This window comes from Aethina tumida, chromosome 4, assembly GCF_024364675.1.
Source record: "Aethina tumida isolate Nest 87 chromosome 4, icAetTumi1.1, whole genome shotgun sequence".
NCBI lineage: Eukaryota > Metazoa > Arthropoda > Insecta > Coleoptera > Nitidulidae > Aethina > Aethina tumida.
In genome coordinates, this window is record NC_065438.1 from 9,214,662 (window position 1) to 9,226,484 (window position 11,823).

The 11,823-nt window shown below is 32.1% G+C and overlaps 1 protein-coding gene across 1 annotated transcript; it reads left to right on the forward strand.

The window, feature by feature from the left end:
* The first annotated feature begins 1,624 nt into the window (after positions 1-1,624).
* LOC109601369 (protein commissureless 2 homolog) lies at positions 1,625-11,638 on the forward strand. The gene is made up of 2 exons (XM_020017607.2): positions 1,625-2,042; positions 10,743-11,638. Exons 1-2 carry the CDS (start codon positions 1,796-1,798, stop codon positions 11,003-11,005), a joined length of 510 nt encoding a protein of 169 aa, XP_019873166.1. The 5' UTR covers positions 1,625-1,795; the 3' UTR covers positions 11,006-11,638.
* The last annotated feature ends 185 nt before the right edge of the window (positions 11,639-11,823 follow it).

An 11,823-nucleotide genomic window follows, 5' to 3' on the forward strand; every position in this document is an offset into this window, starting at 1 on the left:
TCAAAAACGAGTTTTATACCATTTACACAGAACTCGATTAAAAAATAAGCTTGATATTTCGGTGCCACACAAAATAACGTTATGGATCGAATTTCCATCTGTAAAATCTTAGTCAAACGAAATGAAATCAACCCATTTCTTAAATGAATGGTGACTTGGGATGAGAAATGGATGACATACGACCACGCAAGTGGTCAAAGGGCGGTGATTAACGACTAGGAAGGCTCTTCTGTGCATTTCCTGGAACTAGAAAGGAATAGTTTATTATGAGTTGTTTCTAAATGGCCAAATGCTAAATTGGGATCTCTGCTGTCAGAGGACCGGACTGGAGAAGATGTGTTGTATTCCACACATTTATAGTGACTCGCCAGAAACTCCGGGAGCTTGGTTGGGAAATTTTGATGCATCCACCATATAGTCCTGACCTTGACCAAGTGATTATCATCATTTTTTTGCATTGTAAAACTTTTTTAGTTATAAGAAATTGGCATCAAGAGAAGATTGTTAAAATCGATTGTTAAATAGGGACCAAAACTTCTATAAAAGAGATTACGAGATTATGAAACAACCTTTAATTTGTTGCCATAATTATAGAACAAAAACATATTAAACCTAAAACGTGTTAAATAAAGTCAAATTAATATTTTTATAACAAATTGCAGCAGAATTAAAATATTCTATTTTTCCTTTAATGGTTTTTAAATATTTAAAGAGTTTGTTAGTATTACGAAATCAATTAAGGTTACACAATCGTAGTCGATTTGGAAAATTTTAATACTCTACATTGTAGAAATCACGTAGTAAATTTTATGACCTACTGTATTTAAATTTATTATTTATTATTTATTAAAAAGAAAACTAATCCTGTGAATATTTTAAAAATTTCTAAAATTGTTGCAGCTTTTCTTAAAAGAAACTGTATTTTTAATAATTTCCGTGAAAATTTAATAATTTAAATATGGTTATTGCTAAACAAAGCTATAAAAATTTATTTAATTATATTATTTTTTATTTTTCTAAAAATTGCAGTAAATATCTTACACAATATTGTATAATATTTAAATAAAAATAAATAAATACAATTAATAACTAAATACGTATTATAATTAATTTGTTTTTTTATAATATTTCGTATAAATTAATAAACAGGTTGAAATGCAGCTAAATTATAAAATATATTTATATAATTCTTTTTTCTGGTTAAAATATTCTAAAAATTAATTCATATTTAAAAGTTTAATAGTTAACATTGGACGAACAATAACTGTAACAACAATATTTGTCAAATAATAATTTAAATACATAATTCTACAATCAATATAAATCATTAATATACATTAAAACCCTTCGAACAACATAATTAATATCATAAATTATAATTAATTTGTTTATTATACAGCATTTCAAACAATTTAATGACCAAAATGAGTTGCAATAAAACTATCATACCTTTTTTCCAATAAGAATAACCAAAAAATAGTGAGCGTCATATGATTAACTGAAGGAATTTCCTGCAGCAGCCAGTTTCCCTTATATTCGAACAAAACAGGCAACAGCGTGCGAGTCAAGCACGTGCTGCAGGAGCCGTAGTGGGAGACTTCGACAGCAGTGAAAGCGAGGCGAGTCACAGGTAGCCGGCAAACACTTGACGATCGTCGTGTCGTGAAGACGTACGCGTCCAGTGACGATAACCCCCAGTACATAAACCCCGTGAACGCACGTCCCGTGCAACCCTCCGATAACTGAAAGTGACCGTGTTTGGTGGTCGACAATCGAACGGTGCAGGTGACCAGAGATGGATGAAGGGTTGATGCTGACTTTCCGGCCTTCGAACGTGGACTTCGACTCGATCGACTTCAACAACACGAGCATTTTAATCGCACCTGCAGTCAACGACGTTAGTGCCATTACGGATCCCGAGTACGAACAGTTTCTGGCCGACGTTTGGGTCGGCATCGTTCTCACCCTCATGGTGCTCAGTTGTGTTTGTTTTATGTGCTCATGTCTTATTTACCACAAGTTTCAACAATGGAAGTCCAGAGGTGAGGACCCTATTTTTCATCTTCATCCATCATCTTCAAATTCTGTAAATTCTAAATCCTTCAAAAATCCATCAATTTTGGATCTTTCTAACTGGTTTTGAAAGAAAATTTCGAGATGTTCAATAAAAAGTTACAATTTTTTGAAATGAAATTGTAAGTCTTTTTAGAGGAGAAGTTAAATATTTGAAATTTTTATTTAAAAAATTCAAATCTTTGAGGAAAAACTTAATAAAGATCTCCAAACTTATACCAAACTTATATATACTTTACAGTTTTTGTTCTAATAATTCTATTTATTAGAAGGAGAGTTTGAAAAAAACATCAAAACAACAGATTGTGGATGCATCAAATGATGCTTGCATATTTCATATGAAGAAATTTTGAAATCAGTATCAAACTGTGACAAAATCAAAACTTCCTAATGAAGGAGTGTTGTAAGATTTGGAAGAAACCAAGCATATTTAAATAAGAAGTCGAAACGCCAAGCAATAAATATGCATATAAAATTTATAAATATATTAATATTAAACTCGTTTCTAGTAAAAAATGCAGCTAATTATAGTGTTAACTGACTCATTTTAATTCAAACTCTGTTTTTATGGGTATGCAAAAGGTGTTTCCATTCTCCTTTTTATCATTGTTTTATTTTAAATATAAACTTTTTGGCATTGAAAGTAACAAATTGTCCGACCTCTTTTGTTTTGCTTTCGATTTTATTTTTAAACGTGTGTGAATTTTTATCTGCCTATTTATAAAACTGGCAATAAAATATTTTCGTACCAAAATCAATTCTGTGATTTGAAACTACAATTGATGGAGAAGGTCGAAATGTGGTGAGTTTTGTGATTTTGGAACGGTCCGACAAAAGATCAGATTTCAGGGATTGTTTAACTCTTCGGAGTGCATATGTCTGTACCATATTTGGTGCAGAAGGTCGCTTCGGATTTGGTAAGACGTTTCCGTTGCAAAATCCTCGCACCACAAAATTAATGCAGCAGAACACATCTTAGATTATATCGATTAAAATATTGTCTCGCGTTTTATAAATGTTGCTTCAAGGTTAAAAATTAGTTTTAAATTAGTTTTAATTTAAATTATTAAGTGGAAGATGAAACGACATGAAGAATTTGCCAATTTAAAACGTGATAACAGATTTTGAAATCAATCTACAACTGACATAAGTGGGTATAAGTCGTTTTGTATTATTATTAAACAAACAACAATAGAATTTGTTAAATGTAATCAAAACAAAAGCCATTAAAAAAGTTTCTCCAGCCGTCCCACAAAGATTCCTGCAGTTCAATTCCAACAGTGGCCGATTATAAAGCTCATAAACAGTCCCTCGCCCTCTCGCAATATTGCGATTATTTCAACTCTCCACCCCATCGGTAATCCGAAGCAATAATTGTCCCGCAGAGGGACAATGATCAATATACGGGAGTACGTAGGAATCCTCCACCCCCGACACTTGTAAGCAACGCGTTCCATCTTCGAGACTCACCCGTGTATCGGACTGAATAATTTAGCGTCTTGGCACCCTCCCGTTGGATTTTTATATAAAACGCACGTAACGTGAATCATGTTATAACGAGGGTGATTCACGGTGGGAACGGGATTAACTTTCTTGGGTCGGGATGAGGATGGTCGGCCGTTTTGTATGCTGAACGGTGCACTTTCTTAAATGAAGTTTTACATTTTTCTGGGTGGCCCGGGGGTGTTTTTTGGTATGACATTTTGTTTATTAGAGCCTTAATTTGACTTTAGTGTCCAAAAGTGAGGGGGTAAATTGTAATTTTCCTAACATGAACGTCAAGAATAAAATTTCCAATTTACCATTTTATCTTATTAAAATAGGAAGATGGTTTTTGTTTAAATTAACAATACTCAATAATAGAAATTGAATTTTCAACAATCTTGTGTTCGGCGTCTGTTGTTTATTATTATGCCAAGACTATAAAATGTTAATATTAGATAATACAAAGTGGAACTTTGACGTAATTTGAAATGCAAAGAAATTGAACAGCTGTTTAAAATAACCTTGGAAATGAACGAAAATTAAAGCAATGTTAAAATTTGCATCCATCTTATGTGGGTACAAAATATTTATTTTGCATTTAACAGTTTGAGAAGAGCAAAATATTTATAAATATTCAGTCGTCAAAACAGACAGATGATTTCAGTAGATTTTTCCCATTAGAAAATTTAAATTTTACGTACATTTATAAACAAACTCTCATCAAAACATTTTATTACTGCGTCTGAGTAAGTACGCATCAAACAATGACTTAATCCATATTCAACGGAGTAACTTTGTTAATAGGTGTGTCAGGTGAAATGATTCACATATTTAACAATAATAAATTTTATAAATAAACAAAATGCGCTACTGCTCAGAATATACTACGCGGAAAATTAATAACAAATTACTTGGAACCTAATTAGCAAATAAACGCGTGTTTCATTAATGACTTTCCTATGTTTCCAATAAACTCTGTGTCGCATTTATAAATTAATTTCCATAAAACACGTTCTACGTTCCCATATCAAGAGCTTGTCTACCCACTTAATCATCCCGCTTTTGTCGGTTTCCAGGAAGCAAATCTATCCACTTGTCTAGATCAGATATGCTAAAAATACCCCTGGTTAATATTTTAAAACGGGCCTGTCAAGTGGCCAATTATGTTGCAACCCCCTACTGTTCGGGACATGTGGTTTTCGTAACGCTATCTGTTTGTGTACACCCATTCCAAATATTATCCATGCGGTGGCAGAATTATGGCCACAAATAACCTTTTCACTGACGCCGTTTAATTAAAAATCGGAAGCTGGGATGTTATTGCGCCGAGAGCAATATTGTGTCATACGTCAAAGGGACCAGAGTTTATGGAGTTATTGGGTTGAAAACCAGTTGGAACAAATGATGTCGACAATGGACAAATTTTTCCTTCAATAAAAACAATAAACTAAACTCCTCCATCCTTCCTTATCGCATTGTATTGTGTCATATGTCAAAGGTACCAGAGTTTAGAGTGTTACTGGGTTAAAAATCACTTGGAACAAATGACACCGACAATGGACGAACTTTTCCATCAAAAAATACAATAAACTGAACTCCTCCATCCTTCCTTAACGTATTGTATTGTACGTCAAAAGGACCTGAGTTTATGGAGTTATTAGGTTGAAAACCAGTTGTAACAAATGATGTCGACAATAGACGAATTTTTTCTTCAATAAAAACAATAAATTGAACTCCTACAACCTTCCTTAACGTATTGTATTGTGTCATACATCAAAGGGACTAGAGTTTATGGAGTTATTTGGTTGAAAATAAGTTGGAGCAAATGACGTCGACAATGGACGAATATTTCCTTCATAAAATACAATAAACTGAACTCCTCTAGCCTCCTTTAATGTATTGTATTGTGTCATACGTCAAAGGGACCGGAGTTTACGGAGTTACTGGGTTGAAAACCAGTTGGAACAAATGACGTCGACAATGGACGAACTTTTCCTTCAAAAAATACAATAAACTGAACTCCCCCAGCCTTCCTTAACGTATTCAATCTTAACCTCTCTTCTTCGCCAAATCGCTGTGAACTTGACCCATTGAGAATCATTGCGTGACCAATTTTTAAACACACTGCGAGCAAAATCGTATTTGTCTTCGACATTTTCATAAAACTATTTACCTCGACACAAATACACGCATCGTTATTATATTAATTAGCTGTAGTCCAACAGCTGTAATAAATGGCCGATTTAATTGCAATAATCAATTTCTTTTTGTTGATGGTTTTGCACAAACTGTCTTTTGTAATTTGACAGTCGCATTTATTATGTTACTTCGTAATTTACAGCAATAAATAATTGTGCAAAAATTTACCGAAAATAATTTAAAGCTTTATTTACGAAGCCACACAAATTAAATTACATCCTTTTGTAGTCTTCAATTTGATTTGATTAAAAACATGTTTTGAGCCACACTAAATTAAAATATGTTTCCATTCCCCAATTAAATGTATATTAAATAGTGCACCAGACATGTAAACTGTGAAAAAAGCTGTTAATTTGGAAATAAGCTTTAATCAAATTTGTTTGTTATGGTTTTTAAGTTTGTCAAGTACTTATTAAATGAATTATTCGATTCGACATGTTCCTTTTGTTGAGCAATAGCAATAATCATTAACTTTTAATGTCGTCAATGAAAACATCTTTTTATTAAAGTGGTTAATTGTTTTACAACTGCGCCATTTCTACCTGTGTAATAAAATGTTAGTTGCATTGTGAATCATTGACTTCGCATGAGTGTAATAAACTTTTCCGGGCCTAATGTTTACTTAATTGCACTTAGTTAAACAATTCTGTTTGGAGACTAGTTACTTAAAGCAAGCTTAAATATTTACGCACTATACTATGGTAGTAAGTTATCTACTTTACCCACTCTAATGTCAATTATTGGTGTAAATCAATTTGCGGTTAATAAGCGGATTTTCGGTTCCCACACAAAGTCACTGTCCTTGCCCGTTTCGCCTGATATTTAACACTTCCATGAATAAATTCTATTGTAATAAATTAGTCGACTTCCGAAATTTGCCTGCGCACGTGATCCGTATGTTTCTCACAATGTCCGCGACCTTGCTCGATCGGTTTTTTTCGTCTGATCTAATTTTTATAACCCAGGCTAAGGTAAAGGAACTTATTAAATTCAAAATTAATCGCTTCAGTATTTCCGGAAGTTGGATTTATCGTATCTCGTAATGAATAAAGATCCCATTTCACTCCAAATAAGTTATGTGCAATTATTAATATGATTTAACATAATACTATTGCACCCAATGACCGTGACAACTTTTCACGCATCCCATTTTAATCTTGGGAAGTGTTTCCTGACACGAGACCGCATTTCCTAATTTTAATTGTTTACATAATTTGATAATGTCTATTTCTATTAAATTTATTAATAACTGGTTATAAATAGAATTCAGACAAAACGTTACCACAAAATTGCTTAACAAAATGAATATATTCACATTGCGCAATGTGAGAGCAGTTTAAGGAATCGTTTGACAAAAAAACCGTTCTTGAACGAACTGCTAAACTCACTTCCGGAAAGTTTATTACACTTTGGGCAAACCGCTATGATTATTAAAGTGACTCATGTTGAATTTAATTAAGTTCCATCACCTCAATTTTTAGAATTCTCTGAATATGATGTGAGAAGTACCATAAATTATATTATATTAATAAATTTTTAATAAGTCTCATTATGAACAACCTTTTGTTAGTGTGTCTGACCGATAAAAATCAATTACCGTGTTGCAAAATGAAGACTTTTCTGTTGACAATGACCGACTAAAGATTACTTCACTCAATCCAATTTTCACAATAAAGGTTCAACAACAGTTTGTCCAAGTTTCAGTATTCCTGGAATAGTCCACCAAAAACAGAAGCGTCAGTTTTGGTGGTGATTCATTGGGAGAGAGTGATCAAAGGATCAAAAAACAGTTCTGTATGGCACCGTTAAAGCAATAGGTGGTATGTGATGGATCGTTTGGCTTTGTTCTCTTCAGACAGATTATAGGGGACCCAAACACCTGCTCCGCCTATTTTTCCAATCTAATGTAAATGTATCTGACCAAGGTTAGTTAAGGGTGTTTGACAGTTCTTGGATTTGCTTCCACTTCTGCCGTTATCATCTACAGAAGAGTCAGAGAGAGAAAAACGACATTATTTTCCGGTCCCCTTAATTGATGAATGGTGAACCACAACGAAGGTTGTGGTTATCACAAAATACTACAGACTGACGTACATAATAAATTGATACGTCAGACTAAATATAAATATCACTATCGACAAAGAAAAAGTTCATCTGAAGATTATGTTTATCCTGTGTCAATTTGAACGCATACAAAAAATCGTTAAATTAAATTACAACAAATTAAGCTATGTTAATTATACCATGTGAACACAAAAGATGTGTCAAACATAAATTATTTCCCAGACGGTTTTCCCGACAACAAAACAAACAGTACATTTTTGAGGCACTGCTTAAAAGGGAAGTGAGGTCAATATGCACTTAATGAAATGATTTTTTTGTACACGCCAATTGACCTCATCCACTAAATAGGAAGATGGGTCAATATTTGTTGTGATAATTGCACCGCTCCATGTTTTTGTTTATAATCTCGATGTCGTTCTATTTTCGGGCTCGATAAAAATTTGGAACATTACCAAATAATAATGGATTTCGAGTAGTAGTAAAAAGAGTGTACCTAAATATTTAAATTTAGAGTAAATACAAAGGTGAGAGAAAACAAACTACCGGAAAAACCTTGAACGTGCACATCTGGTTACAATAAACACCCGTAACCTAGAGGAAGGGCGACAATCGTTAAATATTAAGACCATGTGCTCTAATTAACCGGACACCGGATCAACAGATGTTTGAGATTAGATCAGACACATTGAAAGGTGCAATTGCATTTATGTGGGCCAGTAAGAGTGAAGTGCGTGTTTCAAGACTATCCAGTAAAAATATGTGCGGAGATTGAGCAATCCTCGTGTGTAACACTTTTGTTTCGGCGGGAGGGGAGATGAATGAAAAATGAACAATTCCCGCTGTTAAAACAAATAAAATGCTTTCATTGTTCACTATTTTTATTTTCAAAACAAACGTGCGACATGTTTTTTCTGTGCACGAGACACAATGAAATGTTCTATTTTATCTACACGAGCCTAATAAATATAAACATATTAATCACTATGCAAATTAATCATATAAAAGCGATTTTAAGAAATCTCTTCGAGCGTACGTGCATTATTGAACGGACACAATCGCAGGATGGAAATTGGGTCGGTCCATCACTGCGAGGAGATAATAAATAAAAATTAACCATTAATTATTATTGTTTGATTTAATTCGAGCATAACATATCATTTTTATCGACACCGTTTTCTAACCACATGATTCATAACATAACATAACTAAACCGTGACATTTCAAAAGGACTGTAAACAATGGGTGTTTTACTCGTCTCCGATTTTTTTTAAATTAATATAAAAATTTTCAACAATTTTTAGTTAAATTTTTCGTCCGTACGATGGTCATGATTAGAATTGTTTATTTTTTTAAAATTTATCATAAAAATATATTAACAATAAATAAAAACTATATTTTTTGTTAAATATCCTTTTAATTTAGCTTTATCTTAAAAGCAAATATTTATTTTTGTTTAATATTAACAAAGTCATATGTAAAATTCTAAGAATAAGTGCAATTTTTAAACAAAGTAATGTGTATATACAGTGTGGCCCATTAATTTTTTTTCCAATTGTAAAGCATAAAAATATATAACATATTTATATGTAATATATTTATTCCGTAAATACTTAAATTATAAAAAATAATAAGAAAAATATCCTTTTAATTTAGTTTTATCTTAAATTTATAATTACAAAAATTGCTCATTTGTAAAAATTTGGCATAAAATTTTGATATACAAATATTTATATTTGTTAAATATTAACAAAATTATACGTAAAATTCTAAAAATAAATGCAATTTTAAAAATAAAGAAATGTGTATATACAGTGTGGTTCATTAAATTTGTATTTTTTGTCCAATTTTTATTTTTGTTTCCAATTGTGAAGCATAAAAATATGTAACATATTTATAACAAAATGTGACATTTTTGATCCGAAACCAAAACCTACAGGATACTTTTTTAAGCAAAATAATTGAAAAAATATATAGTATTAATAGTATAGTATTCCAATATTGTTGAAAAATAAGATAATTTGTGCTATTTTTAACAGTTTATTCCATAAAATACTTAAATTAAAAAATAATAATAAGAAAAATATTCTTTTAATTTAGTTTTATCTTAAAATAATAGATTTGTAATTAAAAAAATTACTTATTTTTGAAAATTTGGCATAAAATTTTGAAAAGCAAATACGTATTTTTGTTTAATATTAACAAAATTATACGTAAAGTTCTAAAAATAAGTACAACTTAAAAAAAATAATGTGTATACACAGTGTGTCCCATTTAATTTATATTTTTTGCCCAATTTTTAATTGTAAAGTATAAAAATATATGTAGTAACAAACTTATAACAAAATGTTACGTGTTTTGGTCTAAAAACTACAGGTAATTTTTTTAAACATAATAATTTATAGTATAAAAAATATTATATTTTTTCACAGAATTATGTTAAAATTAATTTTTTTATGAAACTTAAAATATACCCATTTCAAAAAGTGCTTAATCCATGTTTTACAATTGAAATAAAAAATAAAGATCCTCGTGTCGTGTATTTAAAAAAATGTGTTGTTAGTCCATTGACTCGTTACTGTGTCATTTGTAGTGTACGAACGACAGTCTCAAGCACTCAACAAACATCAATTCGTCCGATAATAAATAAAACACACGCGCACATATAGATAGGTTTAATATTGTTTTCGCGGCAGCTACATTAACATTCAGCTACGCGTTTGTTTGCCGGCAAACCATCCAACGACTGATAAAACACCAGAGGACTCAATTAAAACCGTCCTTGGCGACATATTTGCCGAAGACGTGAGTAAATGTTTGTCCACAATCTGTTGTTAACTGATGACATTAACGCAAACACGTTCCAGAAATAACGAACTAGTACCGAACACCTCGATTAACCTTCGCTTTCTGTTTTGTTGCAGTGATAGAGGCCCGGAACGCCGCCAACTTGGAGGCGGGCGTGATAGAGTCGGAACTGCCCAGCTACACGATAGCTTCGGGTCTGCCCAGCTACGAGGAGGCGTTGGAACAGCTCAAGAAGGTCAAGGAACTGTCGTCGGGGATTCCCGCGTCGAAGACCAACGAGAATTGGGTGCCCAGGACGCCTCCCACCCCCATCAACTCCTTGTCGGTGGTCAATCTGTTCCAGTACTACAAACAGTCCGAACTGTCCAAGCCCACGTGATCCTTGCGACTGTGGACGATTGAAATTGTGATAATTTGACTGACAGTCGGTGGAGCAAAGAAGACGTATCACAGAACGAATCCTGCTGGCCGGGCCAAAGTTCGGTTTGTTCTAGAACTGAACACCACGGAAACAAGGAGGAACACAAAAATAAATTAGCTTGTAGACATTTAAGTAATTAATTAAGTTCGCCATTTTTTGATGAAAAATGCAAACGGAATCTGCCAAATAAACTGTAACATTTTTGATTGTCCTTCATTACATTGAAATGAATCTACTTAGAATATCATCAACGATATGGTAATGGACTGATGAAATTTAAATGTGTATATAGTTACATGACGTATGTATTTTAAATATGAATAATTGTATTACTAAAAAGGCTGTGTCTAGAGTTAAGAAGCGCATGCAGATGAACACAACTCTTTAAATTATTTATTTTTGCATTTTGCACTTTAATAATGTTTATCTAGTTCAAGTGGTTTGTGTTCACCTGTAAAATATATCAAAAACTAATATTTGTTACTTAAGAGAAAAGTGATAATTATATTTAAGTCTGATGACGTTTTATGTCAGTCTTTAACTTAGTTTAAACATGTAAATATTTGTTAAATAAAAGTCCATTTTGTCTGAGCTGCAAATTGCTTTATTGTTCCCTACCTAATAACTAATGGATCCTTTTTTTAGCACCAAAACGGTGATAAAATGTTAAATTAACAGATCGAGTTATTTTTGAAAAATGTGTCCCTGATAAAGGAATATTTTAATACGATAAAAATAGAATGCCTAAAATGTCAGAATTTATTAACCAATACAAA

What these genes read in the sequence shown, in the direction of transcription:
- LOC109601369 (XM_020017607.2), top strand. Translation starts at nt 1,796, where the DNA reads ATGGATGAAGGGTTGATGCTGACTTTCCGGCCTTCGAACGTGGACTTC. An exon ending in TCAACAATGGAAGTCCAGAG is followed by an intron (nt 2,043 to 10,742) that starts GTGAGGACCCTA and finishes GTTTTGTTGCAG; the next exon opens with TGATAGAGGCCCGGAACGCC.